This window comes from Oikopleura dioica, chromosome 1 (genome assembly GCF_907165135.1).
Source record: "Oikopleura dioica chromosome 1, OKI2018_I68_1.0, whole genome shotgun sequence".
NCBI classification, from domain to species: Eukaryota; Metazoa; Chordata; class Appendicularia; order Copelata; family Oikopleuridae; genus Oikopleura; species Oikopleura dioica.
This window is the reverse complement of record NC_137291.1, coordinates 10,245,371-10,272,483: the sequence shown is the minus strand read 5'-3', so window position 1 is coordinate 10,272,483 and position 27,113 is coordinate 10,245,371. Positions and strand designations below refer to the sequence as shown.

The window sequence follows — 27,113 nt, the reverse complement described above, 5'->3', positions numbered from 1 at the left end:
ATGGCCTAAAACAGGCATTATTTTTTTGTATTTCTGTCAGATTTTTTACGATAAATGAAGAGCAATTTACGGAATATCGATTACCCTGAGAAGAATGTGTTTTCGCTTCCGTAATCGAATTTTTCGATTAGGGCAATTCCTCGGTGCCATAAATGTCTAAGAGAATTTCGTTAGTTACCCGGCTTTCATTTTTACGAACGGCTTCATCGTTTCTTAATTTTGATTACATTGAGTAATCAAATCAAGTCAGATGTTCGTTTGTTGTGAACGCTTTTAATTTTTATGCCACCATCAATCGATTGATTTTGTATCAATCGTTGCCAGATTCACAATCAAGAGAGAAACGCTCTAGAATAACGGTTCTTACAGTGGATTGAGCGGGTAGATCAACGCGCTTTGCCTCGATTTTTCTGTGAGCTCAGAGTTGACACCTCATTTTAGTGAAAAAACAACCTTTTACCAGAAAATTCTATTAAAATCATAGGATAGAATTGAAACGCGCGCAAATATTCCACAAAATATCACTTTTTATAACGATAGTTAATCCGTTGCCAAATAATCATCTCACATGTGCGCCGTAAAATCTTAATCCACAGATTTTCTTGTAACCATTGATTATTTTCAGAAAGCGGGCACTTTAATGGCATTTGTGCCCATGGAAAACGATAAACTCGACAGCTTACTTCCATTTCCAAATGAGGAGTGCAGTTCGGAAACGCTCTCGCCAGATGTCTCCAAAGAATTCGACGAAACCTTCCAGTTCAAAAGCGAGGTAAGATAAGAGCCTATTATCTCTACCCCGATTTACTTATTTTCGTTTTCAGACAATCTTCAAAACGGAGCTTGAAAACGACTTCTCCGCGCAAAACTCACTGGACGAGTCGATGATCTGGGATCAAGGCTCGTCTTCCAACAACCCAACCCTCAACGAACAGTTCCAGCACAGTTACGATGACTCATTGCTCGTTTTCGACGACGGTTTAGAAGAACCTTCGCAAGAGATTTCCTTCATCAACGCGCCCGTGCAGCAAGTTCCGCAGCAGCAGACGTTCCAGATGTCGACATCGTCAGATATTTCGATTCCGTTTGGAGGCGCGGACCAAATGTAAGCCTTTATATTTACAAAATAACTCTTGAACGTCAATTTTTAGGCTTCAAGATTCCTTGAATAGAGTCCACGCGACGCACAACAAGCGATTCAAGTCAGTGTCCGATGGATCTGACGAATCCCTTGGCTCTCCTCTCGGCTCCGACCTCGACGATGTCTTCCTCGATGTCTTGAGCAACGGCACATCAGAACAGCAAACATTTAGCCAAAGTGGAAACATGCAGCCCGGTCCCTCCTATTCCTTCCCTCCAGAGCCCGACTTTGACAACGATCTGAAAAATGGAAATGTCGTCAAAGGCCATCTGGTGACGCTGAAAGGAAAAGATGGAAAAGAAAAAGTTTTTTTCTTGGACCCAAATCATCAATTCCACCCGGTTATCGGCGCCAATCTGACTCCAGTAGCAATAAAGGTACGTTTTGATTGGCTTATGGGCTAAGAAGCGCAGTTTTATTGGCTAATTTTGCTTACCTTTGGGAAAAACTCGTACTATCAAGGTGCTATGTTGAGAATTAATGATGATTTTTATGGTATCGATAAATTGAATCAATTCACGATACAACCTCACGTGCTCATAAACCACTACTTACTCAAGTGCTCTTGAACCTTGTCTTTTCGCCAAGTCGAACTTTTTTATATGTTGAGACTGCTCAAGAATTCCTCGGAATACGAGCGTATTCTCATTGTTAGTCTATCATCAAATCAGTTTGTGATGTTTTTGTGATAGCTGACCCCGATATTGTTAATCTCGTCAAACAAGCCTCCATCAAAACAGCCGATAGAGTACCGAAGTGTAGCGCAAATATTAGCCCCGCTCAAATTTGCGGATTTGGTCGTATCTTTCCCGTAAATATCGAATCTCAGAGCGTGACAGAATCTGAACACTGTAGCTCTCGAGCCTGCCAGTGCTCAATAAGGTCACTAGTGGCTCTTATCGTAGTTTTATAAGGACCGTAGTAGTAAAAGACGACCATGATAAGAACCGTCGTCGTGAATTAACAATTCTTTTTCAGCAAGAGCCGCGAACAGGAACAGACATCAACGGTACCTCAATAAGAATCTACCCAGACGACGATCGAGTTGTCAGAAACAACGACTACAACAACCAGTCCATCACAATCGATCAAATCGACAAGCGAAAACGCTCACCGCCCAATCTTCCGAGAAATCATGTCTGTACCTTCCCAGGTTGCGACAAGAGCTACACCAAGAGCAGTCATTTAAAAGCTCACATCAGGTTATCCCCTTTTGTTAGGCCTGGAAAATCACCCTCTTCATTCAGACGACATACAGGCGAGAAACCATACGCTTGCAACTGGCCCGGATGCGAATGGAAATTCAGCAGATCCGACGAATTGAGCAGACACAGAAGAGCACACGAGGGCATCAAACCGTACGCTTGTCGATTTTGCGAAAAGAGATTTTCGCGAAGGTAAGTCATCAATATTTGTGGTTGCGCTTGTTGAGATGGATCAGAGTGCTTCCGTAGTACGGCAATATAATTCATCCGCTCCGGTTGAAAAATTAATGAATAAATAACGTAAAAATGAGAGTCTAACAGATGGTATTGAGGTTATCATTGAATACCTCAAGGTAGTTAGTGTCTAAACATGTTTTTTGACGAAGCAACGCCCTTTTTTGCTCTTTCACAACTCTGCAACAAGCATCACCTTTTCATCACTCTTTCTAGCGATCATCTATCGAAACACGAGCGCATCCACCGCTTCCCCCGCCGACCACGCGCCAATTCGAACAATGTGGCCCTTCTTCCTCGAATGTCCGAGCACGGGGAGCAGTAAAATTCCCCTAAAAATCTCCAGAATAACTACAATTCAACTCTGAAATTCTCGATTTTCTTTTTTCATCCAGCGATTTTAGCGGAAATGACCACATGTGGAGGAATTGTTGCCTACCTTAATTCCTCTGTAACTGTTTAACCGGTGCTATTATTATGTATGAACTTATTCATGATCTTATTACTTTTTTTCGTGAACTGCGGAGAACTGTAGTTTGCCTTTTTCTGTAGTGGTGCACTGTCTGATCCCTTGCTTACTTCTTATTTATTATAACGCCTCTTCTTACAGTAATTATTGTAAAATGAGAGAGGCAACATAAGAGCAATATTTCATTATAAGATCCACATGTGGCTTTTCGTCATAAATTTTGCGAAAAAAAAAGAAATAGAAAAAACCGACCCAGCTTCCAATCCACAAAACTGTCCAAGTTCAAGCACGTTTTCCCCATAAACGAAACCATATCCTTAGGAACTCCTAAGGATACCAATTTGTCTGTGGCTATCTCGTGACAGTGAGTTGACAAAATTGCCATCATCGCCATTTTTGTGGGCGCAGTATATGTTTTTTATAATTTATTCTCGTCTATTTATGCTCCTTCCTCTTCTCCGACTAACCTTAACTTCAACCCTCTTTACAAATGTCATAAAACAAATGTGAGTTACGTACGCGGGGCCCTGTAGAACATGTGGCCTTTATGCGCCCACAAGTGACGATGATGGTGGCAATGTAACCTTGCCGGACGCTCTCCAGCACTACCTAGTGGCGGAAGAATTAGTTTTCGAAAAGTTCAAATTCAAATCTAACTTATTTTTGCTTTTTGACCAATTCTTTGGCATGAAATGAAGGATTTTCTTCCTTGGTTTCATTTTCGACCAAAAAGTCGGCAAATAAGCGCGAAAGGGTTTACCTGCTAAAACAAGCAAATATTCATCAGATATCAAAAAATATCAGTCTTCAAAAGAAAAACGAAAATTTAAAAAATCCAGCCAGAGGGTGGTGCTGCTGTGGAGCATTCGAACACGAATCATTCTTCTTGAAATACTTTCAAAAATACAAAAAAAACAATAAAATTCTGCGAATCTGCAATCATCCTCTATTTTGTCGGACTGTCTGTCTTTTGAGTGCCTAAAATGTCTGTTCTTTTTGATAAGAAAAATATCTTTTATTGTGAATTAATATTAATTTGTAACACTGGTGATAACGAGTAATATTTTAACCTTTGATTGAGTATATTTATATCTTTAATTATTCATTTGCAATTTCACTCTGTGCATGAAGATATAATTTCGTAGCGATATCCTGTGTTTGGTGATGGTCTTACTTTTGTGCGTTTTGATCTTTGGATTTTTGGACTGTCCTGTTCTTGTCTCAAAAGCGTAGAACTCCTGTAGAAGTTTCTAGGGGCATCTCGTTTAAAACTTCCCCGAGGAATACGAACTGAGTCAGTTTCGACTAATTTCATCATGTTAGTTTAGTTTTTGCCCTGCGGCGAGTGGCATCAGTTTTCCCTTTTAATTGCACGCTCAGCCCGTGAAGGAGACTGTAAAATTTACGCAAGAGTGTCAATTTGCCCTTGAGGATAGACACATAAAGGCTGCATACTCCATCCTTGCTTCAGTTTTGGAATTAGAATTTGACTTTTGATGATCATCGAAGTCATCTTTAAACCTAATTCAGTAACGAAATCTTTCTACCATCAAAAATCGCGCAAACTCGATCGGTTATCATCTGAAAAACGAACTTATTGCGCAGAATTCTCACTTGTTCAGAAAATTTTTCTATCAGTTAGATCCGCATCGATCAGCCAATTTAGTTGTTATACTGGCAGATACAGTTAGTTCCCATGGTTTCCCATCAAATTTTTACAGCGACCCACCGAGAGTTATTTTTAGCCATGTGAAAACTTGCAATTTCGAACAATCGATTCAGTTCAATTTGCTTTTCCAGGCGACAATTCCACGTGACCTCGTTTTCGCGCGGCATATTCCAACCCGCGGCGCGCGAGAGAGCCTGATTCATTTTCCCTTTTTGAAATTAGAAAAAAGGGAAAAGCGCTTTAAACCCCGTCGCACTTTTTCTCTCGAACAGACTTTGTTTTTCAAAGGTAAGTGCGAGAGTAAAAATGCGTAAAATTCAGAAAGATAGGAAGCGAAAAGAGAGATAAAGCGAGACAGTTTCAAAAGTCGAGAGATCAGTTTTTATCCCCCAGCTTATTTTTCTCCTCCGTGTTCACGGGCAAGCAAAATTTCAAGATACAAATTATTTCTTTCGCGAAATCGAGAACACCGATAGATTTTCTCCAAGCGGGGCCGACGCCCTCAAATATCTAGAGATATCTGAGATGCACGTGAATACGTCAATTTTTTGAAAACCGCCTCCGTATCATTTTCCCCTTCCGATTGGCTTATTGTCATTTTTGATTTTTAATGTCTCCATATTTTTTGACTCCCTAATCATCAAAACCATCACGAGAGAAATCTTCTTGAGGATGAAAAAATGATCATAATTTGTGACTGTTTGTGACATGCTTGAACCCTTTTTGATAAGCCATGATAATCGGCTATTTTCACGAGCCTTCCTGAAGTTCAAAAAATTATCTATATAAGACTAATCGGCAGTTGATAATTTCACTCTTTTCAGACGTCGAGGAAAAAGCTTTTCCACGATTACTTGAAAAGAGTTTTGGAAACGCCCTTCATCGAAGCAAGAAAACCACCTCAACTTCAATCGTAAGTAATAGAGATTGAACTATACAAGGGTCTGATTAGGGATTTGACCATCAGGTACCATTGATGATTTCAAAAAACTTTTGTGGGGCCGGAAATCGTAAAAATCTGTAAGTGCAGTTTTATTCAGCTCGCCGAGACGAGTCGAATGATGGGTCTAACTCCTGATAACTGTCAGGATTTACCGGTTTACCGGCTGGTTACCGGAAAATACGTTGTCAGCTGCCGTTTTTGTTCTAGAAGTGGTAAACAGATGATTGACCCAGGAAATTGTTCCTTATAGTCGGTTCTACTCTAGGCTCAAAGATGAGGCTCGTATCTATACTCTGAAGAGAGTTATCACTAAAATACTATTTATGGCAGAAATGGGACAAAAATCAGGAACGTGCAGCAACAACAAAATGCATGTAAAATTTACTGTTTTAGTGATAACTCTCTTCAGAGTATTGATACGAGCCTCATCTTTGAGCCTAGAGTAGAACCGACTATAAGGAACAATTTCCTGGGTCAATCATCTGTTTACCACTTCTAGAACAAAAACGGCAGCTGACAACGTATTTTCCGGTAACCAGCCGGTAAACCGGTAAATCCTGACAGTTATCAGGAGTTAGACCCATCATTCGACTCGTCTCGGCGAGCTGAAGAAAACTGCACTTACAGATTTTTTACGATTTCCGGCCCCACAAAAAGTTTTTTGAAATCATCATTGATCTTCTTGCTTTTCTGGAATTTTTCTATACTGATCGTAAACTTTAGATGTCAACCTCAGGATCTGGCGACTCCCGGTCGCACCCAAGCTCCGGTAGCTCGAACCCGTTCGAGCAAATGGATCGAGATGCTCGTGAAATGCGAGAGCAACTCACCCGAATTGCTGACGTCGAGCTTCCAAGTAAGTCCTTATTATTTCTCTGTTAAACTCATACTTTTCTTCAGTGGGGAAGGCTCCTGGAAAAGCCGGTCGTAAAATCGCTCTCCGCTCGAACTTCTACCGGACAAAAGTCGCGCCCAACATGCGCATCATCCAACTTGACGTGCATATCCAGGAGGATAACTGCGTCCTCGGCAAAGAGTCCGTCAAGAAGAGCGACGAAAAGCGCCTGTTTATGGCCGCTTTCCTGAGGGAGAAGTTCCCTGCGCACCACGCCATGCTGCCCTACGATGGTCAGAGCTCTCTTTTCTACTTGGAGAAGCAAGGTATCCTGGCGAACGAGAGTGGCGACGCTGGACAAACAATTAGATTCCAGTACGCGCCCCGGGGAACTCGCAAGCGAGATTTCACCGTCACTCTTCGACGAGGTAAAATAGTACAAGCGCTTCCTTATGATGATTGATTCTAGTGAATATGCACTTGTCGAACGACATCAATGCCTACCTTAACGGCAACATGGTCGATTTGAAGCAAGATGCCATTCAGGCCTTCGACATCGTATTCCGCCACCGCGCCTCGACCGATACCGTCACTGTCGGACGATCTTTCTTCCCTGCCAATCAACCCAATCGTCGCGATATTGGAGGTGGACGAGAGGTCTGGTTCGGCTACCATCAGAGCCTCAAGGCGATCGACGGCAACTCCGGTGGAACCCTTGCGCTCAATATTGACGCCGCCGCCAAGGCCTTCGTCAAGGAGCAGCTTGGAACCGAAGTCGCCATGGAAGTCTTCAAACCACGCGGTGGTGAGCGTGAGATGGCGGACCCACGATTCTGGAACGATGGACGCCGCAAGCAACTCGAGAAGTATCTCGGCAAGCTTCGATTTATCCCCGAGCACCTGAAAAACCGCGACCGTGATTACCGGTAATATAGATTTTCTTTTGATTTGTTTTAATCTTTTTTAGGTGCACCACGCTTTCGCGAAACGGCGCCGACCGAGAAACCTTCGTCAACGAAAACGGTCGCACCGTCAACATCGCGGACTACTATGTCCAGAAATACAAGAAGAGGCTTCGATTCCCATCGGCTCCAATGATCCAGGTTGGCACTGGAAAGAACGTAAAGTACTTCCCGCTCGAACTCATGCGAGTTGCGCCGCGACAACCTCATCGAGGCCAAGTGGATGAAATCATGCAGGTAAATAAACAATCGTTTACAGAAACTAGAGTTATAATTTGCAATTTAGTCCAACATGATTCGGGCCATCGCCGACCCCGCCCCGAAAAAACAGAAGATCATTGACGAAATGGCGCAACGTGCCATCAAGGAACTCTCACCAATGGGTGAACTCTACGGAGCCAAGGTTTCCGCCAAGATGGAGGAGCTCAACGGTCGCGTTTTGGACGCCCCAGCGCTCATCTATGGGAACAGAAAGACCGTGCGTGCCAACCAAGGAGCCTGGGATGCCCGACGTGAGCGATTTTTCAATGCAGCCGCGATCGAGAAGTGGGTCGTCATTGCTTTCCAGGTAAGTTTTCAATTTGTCGAAAGTTCTCTAAATCAATTAATTCTTCAACGGAATAACCAAAATTTAGTCGCGTATGGACCAGCGCCAGATCGGCGACTTCGCCAATGGTCTCTGCAAAGCCGCTGGCTTCGAAGGCATGCGCGCCTCTCCACCGGAACGAATCCTAAACGCCAACAACGACGAAGACATGGCTCGCTATTTCCAGCTTTGCCAAAACAACAACGTCCGATTCGCGCTGGTCATCATGCCCCGACGAGACTCCCAGATTTACTCCATGATCAAGGAGAAGGCGGAGCTTCAGTGGGGAATCGTCACTCAGTGCGTCCAGGCAAGAAACGTCGAGCGTGCTAACGGCATGTTCTACGGTAATCTTCTCCAGAAGATCAACACCAAATTGGGCGGAACTAACACTAAGATCGAGAATCGAATCCAAATGTTCACGAAGCCGTGCATGGTCGTTGGACTCTCTTTCAGCCACCCGGCTCCAGGATCTCGCAATCCTTCAATTGTTACGGCATCCTTCTCATGTGATGCTTCTGGAACTAAGGTTAACCTAAATTTAATTTAAAGTTATTATTATTAATTTTAGTATTTCACTGGAAAACGTCTCCAGCGTTCCCGATTCACCCTCGCCACCGGAATCAAGGAGCTTTTCCTTGAAGGCTTGAAGGGTTTCTACAAGCGCGCCAACGGCAAAAAGCCCGAACGAATCATCGTCTACCGCAATGGTGCTTCTGAAGGCGAACTCCAGGCTGTTGCCAAGCTCGAGGTTGAGCAGATGAAAGCCGCCTTTGCTGCACTCCCAGGAGGCTACAGGTAAATCCACTTCACTCTTTCAGAGAAGGTCTTTCACCGAAACTAATTCTTCTTATAGCCCCAAGCTTACCGTTATTGTCGTGAACAAGCGAACACACACCCGCATGTTTGCCCAAAATCAAGCTGATCAGATCGGCAAGAGTGGCAACGTTCCATCTGGAACAGTGGTCGACACCGTGGTTACCTCCAAGTCGCTTTGCGACTGGTACCTCAACGCCTCCCAGGGCATCCAGGTAAATTACTCGCACGAGCAGCGAACTAGAATTTAACTTTTTCTTCAGGGTACTAGCCGACCCGTGCACTACACGTTGTTACACGATGAAAACAATCTGGACGCCGATAACTTGCAGATGATGACCTACCATCTGTGCCACGCTTACGCTCGATGCACTCGCACCGTTTCCATTCCCATCCCCTGCCTCTACGCTGAGTTGATGGGCGACCGAGTCTCCCGATACCTTCAGAGCCGCGTAAGTTCATATTTCATGAATCTTATTCTTACCTCATTCTGAAAATTACACAAATGATTAACTTGTTTTTAGGGAATTGGCTCTGACGCTGGATCCGTCAACTCGATGGACTCTGGCCGTTCCTACGAAAGCGACATCGAGTCGCTGACTCTTGCAATTACTAAAGAAGTCGGCGACATGTTCTTCGTCTGAAGAACCAGACAGTCTTTCGAAACATCCGTCAAGCACCCTTCATTGCCATCCTGACCCTGCCCTTGTAGATAACCTTACCCCTTCATTGGAAAATTTTCGCTCTAGTACTCTTCACCCCAATCTCGTTTACCAAATTTGTTCAATTCAACTGACGGAAATACATTGTTTAACTATTTTATTCTATTAAATAAACTAATTGAAAAATCAAAAATACTTGTCAATATAATTCGTTCTTGAATTATACGATCTTGTATTGTCTTTTTACTTGCATCTGCCGAAGTCAACTTTGAAAATTGCTAGAATGCCATTTGTGAAAGCAGGTCAAAAACGTCCTCCAAAGGGGGTACGGATGAGCCCTCATCATCTTGTGAACTGTATATCGAGCGGGATCCCTTCCATGGACACCCAACTTCTTGGCGGAGGCATCCCTCTTGGTTACGTCTTGAGTGTCGTCCAAGATGATCCAACTGTATATTGGAAGCTGTTTGCGAAGTTTTTCTGCGCAGAAGGACTTGAAAGTGAACACAAGATCCTCCTCATCGGAAGAGGAGCGAATGCTCTTTCAAAGGAGATTCCAGAATCGACGGACTCACAGGAAAAGGCAAATGTCCCGGGAAAAAGACAAAACGAAGAACAATTGAAGATCGCATGGGCATATCAAAAGCAACCGATGGGACGTGTTGGAATGCAACAAATACCTGGTAAAAATGCTCTGAGAAAGGACCACTATCAAATACCGGTGAAAGCAAGCCTTTACCCGGGATTTAAAACATGTCTCTACCCCCTGTGACATCTTTTTTCCATCGACCAATCACAAGCTTGGAGGGCCTTAGTGGCGGCGTAACCCCGGATTTGAGTCTGCTTTCACCGGTACATTTTCAGGGACGAATCGATTTGGACACTTGTATGACGTCTCTACTTCCAGAAATTTCGAGAGCATATCGAATTGTGTAACTATCATCGACCCTGAGGACAGTTCGTCCAAAGAACACTTTCACGAGAGAATCATTCAAGGGCTAGAGAGAATCAAGGATGACAGTAGTTCCGTCTGGAGAGTTTGCTTTCTTGGTAAGTGATAAGCTCTGGCGTTATGTAACGTAACGCCTTTTTATTAAGACTTTGGAGGAATGTGCTATCCCCAAGGAAGCAATTTATCAAAATTACTGCTCAAAATCCGACTCTTATCTGCGTCCAAATCGCCTGCAAACCACACATTTCTACTCACTACCCAGAGATGTGTGGCAGAGACAGTCTGTAGGTTTTCTGACGCTCAGTACGAGCTTGAGAACTTTTTGGTCAAAGAAAGCCAGTTCAAATCGCAGTTTGACGGAACGATAGAAGTGAAAAAGATGGTACAAGTTGGACTGAAACCCTTTCAGCAGTCGGTCGCGACTTTCGGCTTCAAATTGAAAAGAAAGAAGTTCACGATAGGTCAGATTTGAGCGTTTTTCTAAGTAATGATAAGTTTTTATAGAGCCCCTTCATTTACCCCCTGACTTTGACGAAGGAAAAACGCGCGACGGAGAAGATAATTCTTATCAATCAGCCTGTAGTTCGATGCCAAGTGAATCTAGTAATTCGGGCTGTTGCGGTGGAGGCTCTTGTGATTTTTAGAAAAATAACTTCTTCAAAAAAGATTGACGATTTCTGTTTTAGAATGGCCGATCCGGCTAACAAGACATTTGAGGACTTTGAAAAATCCACACAAGGTGGTGGTCAGTCAGAATGCCCGCTCGGGTATGGCAGTTCGCCAAAGCAGGAGGAAAAGTCGGAATGCCCCCTTGGATTTGGCGGAAGCAGTGATTCCGAATGTCCCTCAGGTTAGTAACTCACTAATATTCAAGAACCAATTGTGCTCGTAGGAATTAACCCAGTGAAACTCCCCGAATCTGATATTGATCCTCGAAACATGATGCCCCCTCCAAATCAAAAGCCATCGCCGGATCAGCCATTCCAACTCTCAACCGAGCGTCAGTCGAGCTCGATCCCAAAAGACGGCACGGACGGAACGTGGCTCTATCCCTCTGAGCAGATGTTCTGGAATGCGATGATTCGAAAGGGTTGGCGATGGAAGGACGAAGATCCTGATCCAGCTCAAATGAATGCGATCATCAAGATTCACAATAAAAATAACGAGCTTGCTTGGCAAGAGGTTGTTCCAAGTCCAAAGCCAAAGTCTAATGTTTTTAGGTATTGAAATGGGAAGCATTCCATGCACACACTTGTCCAGAAGGACCAAGACTGGTGCGATTCGGAGGAAAAGCGAAGGAATTCTCTCTTCGAGCAAAAATCCGACATAAACTCTTTGGATACCCTCTTCCATATGATCGACACGACTGGATTGTTAACAGATGTGGCCAATACGTGAGTCAAAACATCAAATAAGTCACTCTATACTTCATTTTCAGGCAACCTATGTGATCGACTACTATGACGGCGGCGATGTCGACGATGACTTCAACTTTTCCCTCCTTGATGTTCGACCGAAAATGACGAACTGGTCCGAGATCAGAAAAACGACGGGCTTCGACAATCCTCTCAACTGGTTCAACTTGCGACTAAACACTGAGGCGGTCTTAGATCGAACAAAGACTTTTATCTGGACGAATAGTATCGATTTGGGCGAAATGTGTTCCTTTTTTAGACCTGTAACTAATAAGATATCGGATTACTTCTCGAGGTAGGGTATAAATACAGTAGTGCGAATATCTACAGTCATGTTAAGTCAAGTGAAAACTCCTGTACAATATGAAGCTGGTGATTTTTTGTCCCTTGACGAACAGATTCAGCAAAAAGCTAAAACCGGACAGCTACCAATTGGCCGCCTTCCACCGAAGAAAGAAGCATAAAATTCTAACGCCTCCCTGTGTCCATGAGCTTCTCCATCAACTCTAGAATAATTAAATTTCAATGAAACATGCTTCAGTTACTGTACTACACCTCCTTACTATTTATTGCTGGGATAATCAAGCCTGGCCCTTTTTTGTGTATAGAAAAATACAGATATTCAGCTGCTTATTTTTTTTCATTGTAGAAATACAGGCTAATGAGTTCTGGTCTTCGAGAACTCGAGGCTCACTTGACAAAGAGTTTCGCAAATCATCCAGATCCCCAGATCATTCCAAGATGGGGAATTCCTCATTGGATGGGCGGAAATGAAGCGATTGACTACATTTATGTCTACTCAATCAATCACCGAGAGCTAGGCGAGTACTGGCATTTTGTAACGGCGGGCTTGTCTGATCTCTTTGGAGATGGAAGGGTCAACTTTCCGGTTTATGAAGATCATGATTTATCAGGGTGGAGTTCGATTTATTGCACCTTGCATTAGGGTACTTTTTAGCAAGGTGTTGGTGATAACATCAGATCAGATGATACTGTTTTTGGTGCTAGTAAGCTGGTTTTTTGCATAAAAGCAACTTTCATTGGTTCGTAAGTCAAATATAAAATGAAACATTATTATAAAAGTCACATGCTAGCATTTTCCCCCAAAAACTCCTTTTTATTTACAAAATGAATTTTTGTTCACAAATGGCCATTATCAGGAAACTGTTCACAAATCTTGCAATAAATAAAGATTACTAACTGAACTCTTTGTAAGGCTTTGGAATAGAATTAGCCATAATGGTGCGTAAACAAAGTCCACATATACCTGTCTGGCCAACAACGATACTTCATAAACTTGCACGCTACATTTTCGAAAGCGGGAATCGTATTCTTCCTGGCGATAACATACCAAATCACATGCCCATTGAAAACAACTCCTTTATTCGCCATTTTCTTGCGGTTGAAGACCTTAGCATAGAAAAGATGACCTCGACGATGGGACAAGTCTCGTTTGTGCAGCTTGTAGGCCTGGCAGACAATGAGTGGAATGCAGCGAACAATTGGAGCGGTGCACAGTTTTCCGATCTTTTGTTAGGTACGTTTTGAATGTTTTCTGATAGCTATGTTCGATTAGAAACAGATAAAAACCTCTTCATCATCGATCCCCGACGAGGGGAGACGATTTTCGACCTTCATCCAGACCTCATTCCAGAAATACAAAGGCGGCAAAATGAATTTGGATCAGGTAGTTCTCTCAATGGACTATAAATTATCAGCTGGTTCAGATTCTGCATGCGTATCATCAAAATGCTCATGGGAATTCGATGATTTCAGAGACCAGGAAGGAATTCGACGACGCGTAGCCTTGATCAAGTTTACGCATAGAACCTTCGAGCTTTTCAAAAGGGTAAACAGGAGTTTCAAACTCGCTTTGTATCAATGGTTTCACTAGGCGATTCATGGAAGACTCAAATATAAAAGGCACTTCACAATCAAAATGAACGAAGACTTTGCGATCTCGTTTGTCCCTGAAGGCTCGAAGATCGAAGCAGTCACGAAACGTCGGAGAATATCCGTGATGGGTCAGCTGTTACAGCTCTTTATAAGCTTAGAATTGCTGCAAGATTTTATGAGATATCTTCCCACGACACTGGTAGGGTTTTTCCAAGATCACTCTCTATTTTTTCTAGTCATCTTCTGAACAGCTGGACTTCTCATCTGAAGGCATCGTCATTGAAGTCGTTGATGATTTATAACTTCTTTTTATTTACCTAATCCGCTTTTCTGCATTCCAGATTTTCTTCATTTTTCATCGTTGTGCCACATTTGCCTTCAATAATGACCTAATATAAATTCAACGTGATAAAAATGCAAATTTGTTAAGAATGGTTCACCCCGATCTCCAGGGACTTCGGGTTGTGGACCTAAAAGAACTCTGTAAGACACATGGGCTTGACCAAAAAGGCAAGAAGGCTGATCTCCAAGAAAGGTAAGAAGAGGGTTTCTCTAAATAAAATTCCACAGTGGGCCTCCACTAATTACTTATCTGCAGACTGACTGAATTCCTGAATGCGCAAGAAGCCGATGAAGCTCCTGAGCAAGCACCTGTGGAATCAGAAGCAGCCCCCGTTCTCGACCTCAAGTCAGAAGTCACCTCGAGCCAAGAAGCCGCGCGCGAGCAAGAGGAAGAGGTACCAGTTGCTGAAGAACCTACAGCTTCATTGCCTGATTTCAAAACGGAGAAGCCATCTAGCCAAGAACTACCGGCTGAACCCGAGGCAGAGCCGGAAACAGCAGCTGTGGAAGAGCCTGTAGCTGAACCCGAGCAAACTGCTGCATCACTGCCTGTTTTCAAGTCAGAGAAGCCATCGAGCCAGGAGCCTCCCGCAGAAGATGAGCCAGAAAAAGAACCAGAGCCTGAGAAAGAACAAGAAGCTCCACCATCTAGTATCCCCGTATTTGACATCAAGCCGGACATTTCGCAGCTGCAGGCAGATAAACAACCCACTCAAGAAGAACGAAGAATGTCCGAAGAAGATGTAGCAGAAGCCATTTCTAATATGAAGTCAGAAGTTCTTCATCAAGCCTCTAACAAAGGAAAAGACTCGATGGAGCCAGAGACTCCTGTTGGCGGCGAAGGCGAAACTCCTGATGAAGTGATGGAGGTAGACAGTGATAAAGCTCAAATCGTCGAAGAAGAGCGCGCGGCGAAGAAAGAACGAAGAAAGAAATCTAGATGGACGCAAGAAGCTCCAGAGGTCAAAATTGGAGTTCAACTGACTGCTCCAGCTCCTGAAAAGCCAAAAGTAGCTCTAATCGATGAAAACGGCAAGCGACTTACGAAAGCTCAACGTAAAAAGCTAAAGAAAAAGCGAAGAAAAGAGGAAAAGCGCAGTGAAAATGACTCAGGTCATGAGACTGGTAACGACTCTGGAAATGACAAGAATAAAGCGAAAAAGAAGACAGATAAGGGCTTTGAAATTGACTACATTGCCGAGGAGCCGGATTTGGATCCATCTAGCCTTCAGTTCAAAAGAGTCTTCGAGGCGTTTAGGGCAGCGGAGATGGTGATGCCTGAAGTGCAAAAGAAATCAGGTGGTTCAATACGACTTCTTTTGAAGCTAATTTATATTCAGGCTATCAAACAGTCGACCCCGAGAACGATAACATGATGGAAGACTCGGATGATGATGACAAAAAGGGTGATGATAAGGAAAAACTCTCAAAGAAGAAGCTCAAGAAACAATCAAGGCTGACTGTTGCCGAGTTGAAGCAGATTGTCGAACGACCTGACCTTGTTGAAATGCACGATGTTACTTGTAAGATATTATCCCAAAACATTTTAAACTTTTTCATTTAGCCATGGATCCGAAGCTTCTTGTCCTCCTTAAATCTGGCCGTAATAGCGTCCCTGTCCCACGTCATTGGTCTTACAAGGTGAACTAGATCCGATTTAGAACAAGTTCACCCAACTTGATTCAGCGAAAATATCTCTCCGGAAAGCGTGGTATCGAAAAGCCCCCATTCGAGCTCCCCGAGTTTATCAAAAAGACTGGAATCATGGAAATGAGAGAGGCGCTTCAACAAAAAGAAGCCGAACAATCGATGAAGACAAAAATGCGACAGCGAGTTCGACCAAAGCTCGGAAAAATCGACATCGATTACCAAAAGCTTCACGATGCCTTCTTCAGGTATCAGACTAAACCGAAGATGACCCGCCATGGAGATATCTACTACGAGGTACTCAGCGCATAGTGTGGCATGATAAACGGTGCAATTAAGGGAAAAGAGTATGAGACGCGCTTGAGGGAGTTGAAACCCGGAGAGCTGACGGATGATTTACGAACTGCTTTAGGAATGCCTCTAGGAAACGGTCGATAATAATTACATCTAAAAGTTAATTTTATGCTCAATTATTAACCGCAAACAGGCAATAACGCGCATAAGGTTCCCCCACCATGGCTTATTGCCATGCAGCGATACGGACCTCCCCCTAGCTACCCCAATCTTAAAATCCCCGGTCTCAACGCACCCATTCCTTCAGGCTGCTCATTCGGCTACCACGCTGGCGGTTGGGGAAAACCACCAGTCGACGAGCGAGGAAGACCTTTGTATGGTGATGTCTTCGGCGTTGATGTTGACGACACTCGATACGAAGCTGAGAAGCCTTCTGAAGCTCTCTGGGGTGAGATGGAGAGCGATTCTGACGAGTCCGACTCAGACGAAGGCTCTGAGGAAGAATCTGAAGATGAGGGAGACCAGGATGGAACTGGTGTTCCTACTCAAGCTAATCCTGCTTCTCAGATCGCTGACGGTCTCATGACTCCCAGCGGTAAGCCTTTTGGTCAAAATCATCAGCATAATGAAAACTTGAAGGAATCACGTCAGAGGCTCCTCCTGCCGGAAGTGACACCCCGATGGAACTGCGAAAGCCTCAAAAGGCTGTCGATATGTCCAACCCTCCTCCGCTTTATCAAGTTCTCGAGGAGAAGAAGGCGGCTGTCGGCAAGGGCATGATGGGTACCGGTCATGTCTACGATCTCAAGGCCGCTAAAGGCAGAGAAGTCGCTATCAACCCCGAAGATCTTGACTTGGATCCTGCGGCGCTCGCCTCCAAGTACCAGAGTCGCTCGGCGACCTCTGGAGGCGGTGGTGGAGGCACTGGCGGAGAAGATATGAGGTAAATTTAGGAGAAAGGCAAATACCTGAGCATTTTTAAGTGACATGATGGCGGAGCACTTGAACAAAACCGCCCGTGATCGAAAGAGAAAACAAACCGGCAAGGACAACTCCGACCAGAAATCCAAGAAGTATAAAGACTTCAAATTCTAGACAAATTTATAGACTTGCAATTGATGTCAGCTCAACTTTGTTTACTGCCCTGTCCCTTAGAACTCTATCCTCGGTTCAAATACATTTAGAAACTAAGAATTCTCTTTGTTGATTTCAAATATTTCTTTTAGATCATGAGCAGTGAAAAGATCACCTCCTTCGAAAAGCATGTCAATTTCAATCTCCGTCCCAAGATCAGAAAGCTGCAGATCTACCGTGACAAAGTGATTGAAGAGCAATCTGAATATCGGCGGTTATTCGAGACGATGGAAAAATTCATCTCCACTGGGCGTAAAGGAAATATGAGAACAAAGGCTGATTTGGGAAATAACTTTTACTGCGACGCCGAAATCGACAACTGTGAGCTAGTTGCTGTGAATTTAGGCCACGGAGTGTTTCTTGAGCTGACCCAAGTTGAAGCACGAGACTACTGTAAGAAGAAAGAAGAACTGCTCGAGGCGAAAGTCAGCGCGCTCACTGAAGAAATCTGCGAGGCAAAAGCGGAAGTCAGGTTCGTGCTTGAAGGCGTCCGCGAACTCAACCAGATGGCGGCAGAACCCGAAGCAAAAAGAAAAATATCTTCAACTTTTAAGCATCAATCTGTCTTCAACGCTTTTCACTCGCCAAAGTTCTCCGCAATAAAATCTGAAAAAGGAAAACATTCGGAGTAAATTTATTTGACATATAGAAACAGTATAAAAGCAAGCAACTTCTTCGCATGTATTTACTGCATAACTTTTGCAGCTCCACCAGATCGTATTTCCGCTTGAATTTGCCTCAAATCAGACTCCCACCATGACTTTGGGGCTCCAAGAACACCCCAGTATACCATATCTAAGAGCAGAAATGAACTTCATGCAGGAAAAGAATGCAACTTACGTCTTTGATCTCGTCCAGTAGTTGTTGGAGAAGTCGCGACGCTTTCATAGTCAGTATTCATGGTCGCGAATGGAAGAGCTTTTGGGTGATCTTTTCCGCGTTGAACACCGTCGTTAGGTGATGCATTCGAAGACGCAAAGTAGAGATTCCATTGAGTTATGTCAAGGAAAGACGGATCCATCCTCATGTTAAGGGTAATGGTATACATCGGCGCGGCGCCGCTCGCTCGATCCGCGCTCCGCAAGAACCTATTTCTCACGAGGCCGTAAAATCTGAACGGATCGAGATTTTTTCGAGATTTAAACAGATTCGGAATCCTCAAAGTCTATTTTATAAACTGATCGAAAATTAAAACAATTTTCAAAGAGGAACAATGTGAAAAGTGCCAGTTTCCTTCAAATGACATTTTCTCCATAATTTCTCATCCAAATTTTTGAAAATTTGACTGTCTTGTAGAGAATCGTCAGCTCTACAATTCCTGTGTTTCAGATTTTTCATTTGGGCTTTCAAAAATTATGTGCGCTCTTTTGAAAAGAGAGTTATTCTCGCCCGCGCCTCTCCGCTTCCTATTTCTCGCGGCGCGCTCCGCTGCGCTCTTTACAAATTGCGATGTAAAATAAATGAAAGCTTAAAACAAAATCTGAAACACAGGAATCGTAGAGCTGACGATTCTCTACAAGACAGTCTAATTTTCAAAAATTTGGATGAGAAATTATGGAGAAAATGTCATTTGAAGGAAACTGGCACTTTTCACATTGTTCCTCTTTGAAAATTGTTTTAATTTTCGATCAGTTTATAGAAGAGACTTTGAGGATTCCGAATCTGTTTAAATCTCGAAAAATCTCGATCCGTTCAGATTTTACGGCCTCGTGAGAAATAGGTTCTTGCGGAGCGCGGATCGAGCGAGCGGCGCCGCGCCGATGTATACCATTACCCTTAATAGAACTTGTTTCATCATGCATCGCTCCAGTTGGGATTCCGAGTCCGATCGGGTTTGCTTCTGAACCAGTATACGCAGAAATGGGATTATCAAAGTGACTGCGAGCTATAAGATTTGTTTTCTGAGCGGCGAAATCGTACTGAATCCATTTGTTACCTAAATATAACCGTCGTTGAGAGTTTATCCCGATAATTGAATTACCAGGAGTTCCACCGGAAGGAGTCAAGTTGTTCACATTCGGTTGCTCGAAATTAGTGTCGTGCGCACTAAAGCATTTTCCATCAGTAAGGGTGCACTGATCAAAGCACTGTCGGCAAACTGACTGCTCGTTTGTCCGACGTCGTCCAACCTGCTGCTGAGCATAGTGAGGTTTGCATTGGTGATGTTGGTACGTTCCTATAAAATTACTTTGTTGTAAATTATAACATGCCTGTGTATTCTTGCAGCCAGTGCAGAGCTGGGTCAGCTGTGGATTAACCTCTCGGACTTCGATGAAGCAGCTACTACTTTCTCCTTCGCACGTTTCGAACACTCCAGAAACGGCACATAAAGTCATCGACATAGCATCGCATTTAAAGCAACCGCTTCCCGGAGATTGAGTTGTTGTTGTTGTTCCTCGCGTTGTGGCGGTCGTCGTCGCGGAAGCTATTCCGAAATACCTTATCTCTGCGTCGACCTCATTTTCAGCAGCTTCAACAACGAGGGCATCAAGAGCTTCATTAATTGCTTCCTCAAGGTCGGTTCCACCAACGAATTCATCTGGCAACGCAAAATCTTCAAGAGATATTGCACCAAGGGCGCCAGCCAATGAATCGTAGTCCTGTGCACTTGTAGAAATCAACAAAACACTTAGAATTTTCATATTTCTATTTCGTCTTCTTTCTTATGCAGACGCTTTGACTTTTATATTGGCAATGACGTTGGTTTTGGTCGGAATTGTTGGTGGTAACATTTTGATATGGACGCTGGATTATTTGAACGAAACCGAGATGTTCTTTCTAAGCCGTGAAGTTGGAAATAATAAACGTTCATCTTTGACCAACACTTTTTCAAGATTCTAATCGAACGTGTCATTTCGAACGTACACTCAGATGGGCTGATTCAAACTAAGATCCACGATTTTACGGTACGTAACGGTCTTTATCCGCTACGGGATGACAGATGTTCGTTCTCACAAGATATTGACCATGAACTTTTTTGTAAATTTCATGATCTCAAGATGAAATTTGTCCATCTGTACACGAGCATTTGAGGAATCAGATCATGACGATTGTCCGTGACAGTAACTTTATTACGCTGAGACAAACGTTTACCGCATTCCCACAGCGAACGCCATTCCTTCTAACGAGTCGTCGGCCTGTGCAACATTAACCAAATTTTTGACGAGCCACTATTATGCCTTTTTACCGGGGTAAAACGTGTTGCGAAATATTCTTCCTTTCTCAGCTTGTTTTCTTTTTTGAAGACTAGCTCTTCTCAGAATCTTCTAAACTCAGAAAAAGGTTCATATTAAAGTTACGAAAGAGCAATTTTATAAGTTAAAAGAACCCTATAAAAACTTTTTCTACGCGCAATATTTTCATAGTACTCACCATCGTTTTTCGCAACTTCCTTCTTTGCCCCGGCGTTTACCGTTGTTATTTCTACCTACATTTCTATTTTCAAGAACCTTCGTTTTTGATCTTTTATTGCAAAAGATCGCGCTTTTGTCGACCACGAATGTGATGAAGGCCAAACTCATTTCACCTAGCATCGCGTGGAGGTCTCCGACGCGTTGGTAACGATTTTTTAATGCGAGCTTGATATGACCTTGATACTTTGATGATGCTGGCGCGGCTTTCCAACACTCATATTCATAACTGCCTGAAGATACGACAGTATCGATATTGAATAAATAAAGCTTTAGAAATGACCATAAATGAATTATTAATTAAAGGGATCACCCCCGATTTTTCAAAACTTTGGCACAGCTCATTTTCGCCTATCATTAGATTCCTCGTGTTCTGAGGATCATTTTGATATATTATAGACTATAATTTATAGTACCCCTCTACATAAGTGCATCCCAAAAATTTTGGCCTCCAAAATTTGGAAAATAGCATGTAATTTGTACTTAGCGTGAAAATCGCAATTTTTTTCAATTTTTCATCGTTATCAAAAGTGGACAAATAAGGGGTTGATCGAAAGCTTAGAATGTCCTGATTATGAATATGATATCCGCACTAGAATCTTCGGCCATTTGTTGGCGCTAGAGAGCATTGAACCACCAAAAAAATGCCAAAAATGACTCCAAAAAGTTCTACAACTAAAAAAATTTTTTTCACTCATCCAATTATGCAGCATAATTTATGCTGGTTCTACCAGAATATTAAGTTTAGGCTTTGAGCTATCTATAGAAGCAAAAAATTGTTGATTAAAAAGCCCCCAAAAAAGTAGATACGATTTGAAAATGGTCAAAAATAGCCATTTTCGCCAACTTTAATCACTTTGACGGCCTCTAATGCAGATGCAAATGCTAAGATAGAAAGCTGATTCGACCAGAATATGTTCATTCAGAAACGAGCTTTTAAATGCGCTATTCATAAGTTATGAATATGATTAATAGCTTTTAACTCATAAGTTATGAGTATGATTAATAGCGCATTTAAAAGCTCGTTTCTGAATGAACATATTCTGGTAGAATCAGCTTTCTATCTAAACATTCGCATATGCATATTGAGTCATAAGTTAGACCAGAAAAAAGTAGATACGGGTCAAAGTTCGGGAAATGGGGGGATCCCTTAAAAAATGAGACCACTACTGGTAATTTTTGCTTCTTTTGGTTGTTCAAGAAAATTGTTAATTTATGTTTGATTCGTATTTTCCAAGGAACTGATAATTTGCAGATCGGAGCTGGCCGTTATATTTGCGTAGATACAGATTTGAAGCCAGTCGATCTTGAGAAGTTGACAACTCAGCCGCGATCAAGAAAGGTAAACATCCCATGATTCTTATCAAAATGGCAGGCTTTCACATCGATTTACTCGTCTCCGAGTGCATCAAGCATCGTCTAAGTTGTTTTTAAATCGCGACCGGGCGGTGTCGATTCGAGGAAGATTTTCAAGTGCTCTGCGCCTCGCCGAGGTGTCAATTCGGTGATCAAGAATCAAGTGATGAGTTGGACTTCGCTCAAGGGGCAAGAACGAGTACGGTTCTCGTCTGAAGGAGTACTCGTTAGATTTTTAGATCGTGAGAAGCTGCAGCGTGAGTGAAGGAAACACTTACAATACCAAGGTACTTACTCGACAATAATGTTGAAGATCGATTGTTTTTCTCATAATGCTTCAAATTCTTTTTAGAAAGTTGAAACCGCAAAGTTGAAATGTGGTTTTTAAAAATTTAAATTCCCACTACAGTAGTTCATTTTTCGACAATAATCCATCCAACTTTGAATATCAAATTTTCTAAAAAATAACCGCAACGGCCTATGCAGCCGGAACAGTAGTGATTGACAGAAGAGCTTGTTTAACACCCCTGCTGAACATAGCTCAGAATGACAGTTTGTTTGTACAGTTGAGTGTACGCGTTCGTAATTAAGTACCGTATATCCGTACCCTATACGGTATATGCTTCGCAAAACACTTCACTATCGGGGGAAATGGGACAATTGTCGGGTCATATACGGTATATACGGTAAATCAATAGTTACATCAAAAAAAAAGCAGGCTAGAATTATTCAAGTAACTGAAAACCACAACGTTAAATCTTTGCGGAGATCGAGAAAACCCTCGAAAATTAGTGTTCCCGAGTATATTGGTTCAACGGAAAGTTCTAAAAAGTATAATCATGTCATTTGTGGCTGCGAAATTCGGTCACACTACACTCGAAATCAGTTCGACGTCATTTTTACTGAAAAGCACTTTGTTGAAGGAAGTCGATTGAGCGATTTTATGGTGATTTTTCAGGCCTCGCCTTGCCGCACATTCATCTATGTTCTTTCTTGCTTAGTTCATTAGATACGATAAGTGGAAGATTTATGGACGTGAACAAAAGTTGACTAAAAGTTGAAGATTTGACTAAAAGTTGACAAAAGTTGAAGATTTCGCGTTTCGCAACAAATTGTTGTATAATAAATCCCGAACTCTGAAATAAAAGTCATATTGAAACCGCATTTGACGGTTTCTTTTATTGTGCAATCATTCTAGATAACTGGATGAATTGTATTTCTTGTTTGTTTGCTCTTTTTTTTGCAAGAGATATTCCTGATACAACAAAATGAAATCTCCCCAAAAATCTGGCTCTACTTTACGTCGAAAAGAGTCTGATAATGACCAAGAATCATTGTCGTCAATGGGACTTTTATTTAGAAGTAAGCTTTGAGTATTGATACTGTTGCTGACTTTTAATTAGAGCAATCGCACTCAGACGTATTTTATGATGCTGCGAGAGTAAAATTATATCGAGCGAGTACCGAGAGCGAGATGACCGTGTACTATGACGACGACGGTAAAGATGTGTGGTTGAAAATATCGAATATTGATGAGCCATCGAATCTGACGATTGAAAATTTATTGTCAATCTGTTTCAAGAAACTTGTTGCGACACTTGGCCACGACGAATCAAAGATCACCTGTTTTGACATTATTTTTAATGAAAACGAATTGTTCCGAATCGATTCGATCAAGATCGCAAATTTTCAGCTCAATAATGTTCTCAAACAAGTCAACATAAAATTACCCAAGAAAAGAGCAATCAAGAGGAAGAAGGCTGAATCGTCTGTCAGTGACAACGATCCTGTGGGAAGTCTTGAGTCCGACGATGAATTTTTAAGAAAACTGAAAAGGGCAAAGACTAATACTCATCTCAACAAATATCATACTCTTAATGCCTTGGGTATTCTTTTCAAAAGTAAGTTCATCACGTGAAGTCATACTTGAAAATAAATTTTAGATCGGAACCTGCAGAATGATTTTTACAAGCGCTGTTCTGCTTTCCTGAACAAAAGATCAGTTAATATCCAAATGACTCTCGCAAATCTTGAAGAAGACAACCCTTGCGATTTCTTTTGTCACTTCATTTCAACAAGACCTGGAGGATTCGACAAACTGAGCACTCTGATGATATCGACTATGATGACAACAGTTCTGGCTGATATTGTCATGAATTGGCCGGAAAAATTCCTAGATCCTAACTATGCAGCAGACAATACATATGATGTCATCACTTTGGTCCGCGGGGTTAAGAAACGGGAAAATGATCAATATCCCATCCATGGATTCAACGTCAATAATTATTTGCCAGTCGTGCTTTGGGGATAGATTTGTTATCTTCTTTACAACTGCCTTTATAACCACCAACTATAACCGTTTTCTTTTCTGTCTCTGAAATAAACTAATGTTAGTAATCTGGCACCTTATTGTTTTTTCGTCGAAAATCGTCATTTTCAATTTATCATGAATGTGCTTCGAGCTGCGAAAAAGCCTTGAAGGTTATTTTTCCAGGCTTATTATAATCTGCTAGAAATATAGTCGTCACTTTCATGAAATGGAAACTTGAAGGCACGTTGATCCAATTAGGCTAAGATCGAACCGGACGTAGGACTTTCAATTAGCCGAATAAATGTTCCACCTTTCCCGCTTGAAAATGCATTTTTACCGTTTCTCGGAAAATGGAACGTCCATTAACGATTACTGTTGTTCGAATTTTGCTCGAAAAATTACTTTCAAGCCAAGGATCTTAGATCGATGCCTAGCACTTCGATGCAAAAACATGAAACCATCTCGACGTGGGGGCCACTTGACGCGAAGACTTTGGTAAATAAACCGCCGCAGCTCAACGTAAAATTTTCCCGCCGAGGATCGAATAGATACGCTAAATGGCACGTAGATCCCAAAATATAATTTCCGCTTTATAAGAACTTATAGCTAATCCTATATTTCGAGCATTTTCTAAAAATATAGTCGTCACGTTTTGTGGTTTGATTAATTGGGAAATGAAGGGCAGACAACGTCAGGTGGCAAATATGTTCGGCACGTTGAAAGCCACGTTTCCAAATTTGTGAACCGTAACCGACGAGGGCAGAAAGCTGCAGGAATTTGAAATTTGATGATGCATCGATGCGATCAATTCCTCATGAATTTCGTTGCTTGGACGTCTTTTTGTTAGACAAATTATGGAAGTTCGCGTCCTGAATAGCATCGGAATGAAAAAGTTGCCTCAAAACGACATAATCTTGGAGACAATGATTATTATATGTCATAAATGGAGATTTCAATCGTTTCCGTTGGTCCAGTTTTCATTTTTTTTCTTATAAGTCACGAATTCCTTACAGTCGGAGTCCAGGATAAGTGACATCAAGATAACGGACTTTTTGGCACAAAATGCCTGTAATATTGACGACGTCGGCAAATGCAATGAATATGTAGAATTTGGACTGAGAGTTGTCTAAGAAAAACGACTGTATAAGAAGTTCCAAAAACCACGACCCTTGGCCTTTCCCCACGGATAGAAAAGGGGTTAAAAACAAACAACTTGCTTGGACGCAAACGCAAATTATACGAGTGTTGCCAGCAATAAGCCTCGTCTTATTTGATAATCGAGTTCCTCTGAAAGCTTTCAATTCTAACAAAGTACGTTTCAGTTGTTTTCCGCGAGTAGAAATGTCATACTCGTGTTTCTAATTGCCAAATCGGTAAGTGACAAATTTCTTGCCGCGCCGCAGATTTTACGGCGTTCTGGAAGCGGCACCAGTGTTTTTTACCACAGCTTAGGCAAGGTTTTGCAGGACGAAACGTTGCATAACCCAGAGATTAGGAAATCTTTAGACCTTCCAAGTGTAACCCACACGGGTTTTGATAATCCTCCGTAAATGAAACTAATAGAAGAAACCAGAGAAACAAATGATGTTAAAGGCGTCCGCTAAGTTTACTTCCAATTAAAAGTCATGTCACAGAAGCCAACAACCAATGGTTACAGTGAAACGAATATTTCTAACAACCATCTTTTTTCCCTAAAAACGTGACCACGAATATTTAAAAGAAGAAACTTTAAAACCCTCAAAATGACTCCTTGAGTTGTTTCTAATGCTCGCCTTTTCGAAATCTTAACGTTATTTTTCTTCGACGATGATTAGCTTCATCAAACAACGTTGAGCGCAGTCAGCTGGCGCTCGGACGTGGTTCCAGCAGAATTCCACTCTTCGCTGTAAAAACAACGATCGGAGGATCGTGTGTCGTAATTTACCGCAGCTAGCTCAATCCAATTATTCAGGACATGTGGAACCGGCCATTAGAGGTGGGAGATGAGAAAGATCCTGGATGATCCTGTTCCGATTTCAACTAAAACTTCTATGCCCGTTGATAAGTAGGTAATTACATTTCATCCCCTCGCTGAGATAGTTGACCAAAAGTCTCCTAGGATAGAGAAGGTGAGCTGTTTTTAGATATCCATTTTCAGGAGAAGGCGATCTTGAGTCATGACTACTCTCTGGATACTGCAATTAACGGCGGTTGATTCCTCGCTTGTCAATTTTTTGAATTCTAGCGCGGCTCCAAGTCCTCGGATGATGTGGTAGCCTCTTGGCCGTGCAATTGAACGATCGAGATTTCCAATTTCCGTCACTTTCATTTCCCAAACAAAACTCGACTTACAAGGATCAGCCTTAATTGGATCGCCTTTTTAATCATGTGCAGAGTGATTTTTCAATGATCCGGGCTTGATTTTTGGATCGATCAAAAAATTAGCTTACCATTGATTTGATTCAGGAAGCGCTCGTTTAAAAAAAAACTTAGAAGTCGATTTTTAATCAGCCCGGAAATTTTAATGAGCTCGGCGAGTTGAAATCAACGAGCTGTCTCGGAGGTTTGAAATTCCTTTCCTCCGTGGAGTCTAAATAAAATTCCATCTTCATTGAACTGAAAACAGTTTTACTGGCACTTGTTTTGCGGCATATTAGCTTTTGCTGCGGCTCTATATAATCGACCGCGAAAACCTTAAAAAGTAAGGGTCCTCGGCCAATATTCTACATAAATACTGTTCGAGATTATAATCCCTTTCTAGGGTTTCTAAAAAATAACAAAAATGAATGGAAAGCACTTGTTATAAAATCAATTTTGTGGCTCTTTCTCGGCGAGAATTGGATCCAAAAATATTA

At 42.3% G+C, this 27,113-nt stretch overlaps 7 protein-coding genes and 1 long non-coding RNA gene across 8 annotated transcripts; 6 read left to right on the top strand and 2 right to left on the bottom strand.

Moving 5' to 3' along the window:
- Window positions 1–2,900: 2,900 nt before the first annotated feature.
- LOC145695759 (protein argonaute-2-like) lies at window positions 2,901–9,715 on the top strand. Its single transcript, XM_081772776.1, has 12 exons — window positions 2,901–5,006; window positions 5,543–5,631; window positions 6,385–6,517; window positions 6,562–6,924; window positions 6,966–7,422; window positions 7,464–7,695; window positions 7,745–8,026; window positions 8,094–8,573; window positions 8,616–8,842; window positions 8,901–9,075; window positions 9,124–9,312; window positions 9,385–9,715. Exons 3-12 carry the CDS (start codon window positions 6,385–6,387, stop codon window positions 9,502–9,504), a joined length of 2,658 nt encoding a protein of 885 aa, XP_081628902.1. The 5' UTR covers window positions 2,901–5,006; window positions 5,543–5,631; the 3' UTR covers window positions 9,505–9,715.
- Window positions 9,716–9,808: 93 nt separating this feature from the next.
- On the top strand, window positions 9,809–11,131 carry LOC145711744 (elongator complex protein 4-like). The gene is made up of 4 exons (XM_081789437.1): window positions 9,809–10,205; window positions 10,387–10,572; window positions 10,621–10,935; window positions 10,979–11,131. Exons 1-4 carry the CDS (start codon window positions 9,854–9,856, stop codon window positions 11,116–11,118), a joined length of 993 nt encoding a protein of 330 aa, XP_081645563.1. The 5' UTR covers window positions 9,809–9,853; the 3' UTR covers window positions 11,119–11,131.
- A 24-nt stretch (window positions 11,132–11,155) lies between these two features.
- Window positions 11,156–12,510, top strand: LOC145711733 (holocytochrome c-type synthase-like). The gene is made up of 5 exons (XM_081789426.1): window positions 11,156–11,324; window positions 11,367–11,656; window positions 11,695–11,868; window positions 11,913–12,184; window positions 12,230–12,510. Exons 1-5 carry the CDS (start codon window positions 11,162–11,164, stop codon window positions 12,351–12,353), a joined length of 1,023 nt encoding a protein of 340 aa, XP_081645552.1. The 5' UTR covers window positions 11,156–11,161; the 3' UTR covers window positions 12,354–12,510.
- LOC145712081 (suppressor of fused homolog) lies at window positions 12,510–14,168 on the top strand. Its single transcript, XM_081789769.1, has 6 exons — window positions 12,510–12,804; window positions 13,104–13,426; window positions 13,466–13,576; window positions 13,617–13,738; window positions 13,784–13,984; window positions 14,022–14,168. The coding sequence occupies exons 1-6, from the start codon at window positions 12,551–12,553 to the stop codon at window positions 14,085–14,087; spliced, it is 1,077 nt and encodes a 358-aa protein (XP_081645895.1). The 5' UTR covers window positions 12,510–12,550; the 3' UTR covers window positions 14,088–14,168.
- A 47-nt stretch (window positions 14,169–14,215) lies between these two features.
- LOC145695965 (splicing factor 3B subunit 2-like) lies at window positions 14,216–17,262 on the top strand. The gene is made up of 9 exons (XM_081773018.1): window positions 14,216–14,320; window positions 14,384–15,426; window positions 15,468–15,650; window positions 15,692–15,768; window positions 15,814–16,071; window positions 16,114–16,199; window positions 16,263–16,663; window positions 16,708–17,011; window positions 17,052–17,262. The coding sequence occupies exons 1-9, from the start codon at window positions 14,217–14,219 to the stop codon at window positions 17,161–17,163; spliced, it is 2,568 nt and encodes an 855-aa protein (XP_081629144.1). The 5' UTR covers window position 14,216; the 3' UTR covers window positions 17,164–17,262.
- An 11-nt stretch (window positions 17,263–17,273) lies between these two features.
- LOC145695966 (protein UXT-like) lies at window positions 17,274–17,852 on the top strand. Its single transcript, XM_081773019.1, has one exon. The coding sequence runs from the start codon at window positions 17,298–17,300 to the stop codon at window positions 17,832–17,834; it is 537 nt and encodes a 178-aa protein (XP_081629145.1). The 5' UTR covers window positions 17,274–17,297; the 3' UTR covers window positions 17,835–17,852.
- A 4-nt stretch (window positions 17,853–17,856) lies between these two features.
- LOC145695967 (uncharacterized) lies at window positions 17,857–18,228 on the bottom strand. Its single transcript, XR_014133786.1, has 2 exons — window positions 18,043–18,228; window positions 17,857–17,997 (listed from the first exon to the last, which is right to left on the bottom strand). It is a non-coding gene; the product is annotated as an uncharacterized LOC145695967 (long non-coding RNA).
- A 607-nt stretch (window positions 18,229–18,835) lies between these two features.
- LOC145712080 (uncharacterized) lies at window positions 18,836–19,844 on the bottom strand. Its single transcript, XM_081789768.1, has 3 exons — window positions 19,184–19,844; window positions 18,977–19,138; window positions 18,836–18,864 (listed from the first exon to the last, which is right to left on the bottom strand). Exons 1-3 carry the CDS (start codon window positions 19,842–19,844, stop codon window positions 18,836–18,838), a joined length of 852 nt encoding a protein of 283 aa, XP_081645894.1.
- Between the last annotated feature and the right edge of the window lie 7,269 nt (window positions 19,845–27,113).

What these genes read in the sequence shown, in the direction of transcription:
- LOC145711744 (XM_081789437.1), top strand. Translation starts at nt 9,854, where the DNA reads ATGAGCCCTCATCATCTTGTGAACTGTATATCGAGCGGGATCCCTTCC. An exon ending in TGGAATGCAACAAATACCTG is followed by an intron (nt 10,206 to 10,386) that starts GTAAAAATGCTC and finishes GTACATTTTCAG; the next exon opens with GGACGAATCGATTTGGACAC. An exon ending in AAGAAAGAAGTTCACGATAG is followed by an intron (nt 10,936 to 10,978) that starts GTCAGATTTGAG and finishes AAGTTTTTATAG; the next exon opens with AGCCCCTTCATTTACCCCCT.
- LOC145712081 (XM_081789769.1), top strand. Translation starts at nt 12,551, where the DNA reads ATGAGTTCTGGTCTTCGAGAACTCGAGGCTCACTTGACAAAGAGTTTC. An exon ending in GCAAAATGAATTTGGATCAG is followed by an intron (nt 13,577 to 13,616) that starts GTAGTTCTCTCA and finishes CAGCTGGTTCAG; the next exon opens with ATTCTGCATGCGTATCATCA. An exon ending in GATATCTTCCCACGACACTG is followed by an intron (nt 13,985 to 14,021) that starts GTAGGGTTTTTC and finishes TATTTTTTCTAG; the next exon opens with TCATCTTCTGAACAGCTGGA.
- LOC145695965 (XM_081773018.1), top strand. Translation starts at nt 14,217, where the DNA reads ATGGTTCACCCCGATCTCCAGGGACTTCGGGTTGTGGACCTAAAAGAA. An exon ending in GCTTTAGGAATGCCTCTAGG is followed by an intron (nt 16,200 to 16,262) that starts AAACGGTCGATA and finishes ACCGCAAACAGG; the next exon opens with CAATAACGCGCATAAGGTTC. An exon ending in ACTGGCGGAGAAGATATGAG is followed by an intron (nt 17,012 to 17,051) that starts GTAAATTTAGGA and finishes AGCATTTTTAAG; the next exon opens with TGACATGATGGCGGAGCACT.
- LOC145695966 (XM_081773019.1), top strand. Translation starts at nt 17,298, where the DNA reads ATGAGCAGTGAAAAGATCACCTCCTTCGAAAAGCATGTCAATTTCAAT.
- LOC145711733 (XM_081789426.1), top strand. Translation starts at nt 11,162, where the DNA reads ATGGCCGATCCGGCTAACAAGACATTTGAGGACTTTGAAAAATCCACA. An exon ending in TGATTCCGAATGTCCCTCAG is followed by an intron (nt 11,325 to 11,366) that starts GTTAGTAACTCA and finishes TTGTGCTCGTAG; the next exon opens with GAATTAACCCAGTGAAACTC. An exon ending in ATATCGGATTACTTCTCGAG is followed by an intron (nt 12,185 to 12,229) that starts GTAGGGTATAAA and finishes AGTCATGTTAAG; the next exon opens with TCAAGTGAAAACTCCTGTAC.
- LOC145712080 (XM_081789768.1), bottom strand. Translation starts at nt 19,844, where the DNA reads ATGAAAATTCTAAGTGTTTTGTTGATTTCTACAAGTGCACAGGACTAC. An exon ending in TCCTTCCGGTGGAACTCCTG is followed by an intron (nt 19,139 to 19,183) that starts GTAATTCAATTA and finishes GGTTATATTTAG; the next exon opens with GTAACAAATGGATTCAGTAC. An exon ending in TGAAACAAGTTCTATTAAGG is followed by an intron (nt 18,865 to 18,976) that starts GTAATGGTATAC and finishes AGATTTAAACAG; the next exon opens with ATTCGGAATCCTCAAAGTCT.
- LOC145695759 (XM_081772776.1), top strand. Translation starts at nt 6,385, where the DNA reads ATGTCAACCTCAGGATCTGGCGACTCCCGGTCGCACCCAAGCTCCGGT. An exon ending in CACCGTCACTCTTCGACGAG is followed by an intron (nt 6,925 to 6,965) that starts GTAAAATAGTAC and finishes GATTGATTCTAG; the next exon opens with TGAATATGCACTTGTCGAAC. An exon ending in AACCGCGACCGTGATTACCG is followed by an intron (nt 7,423 to 7,463) that starts GTAATATAGATT and finishes AATCTTTTTTAG; the next exon opens with GTGCACCACGCTTTCGCGAA.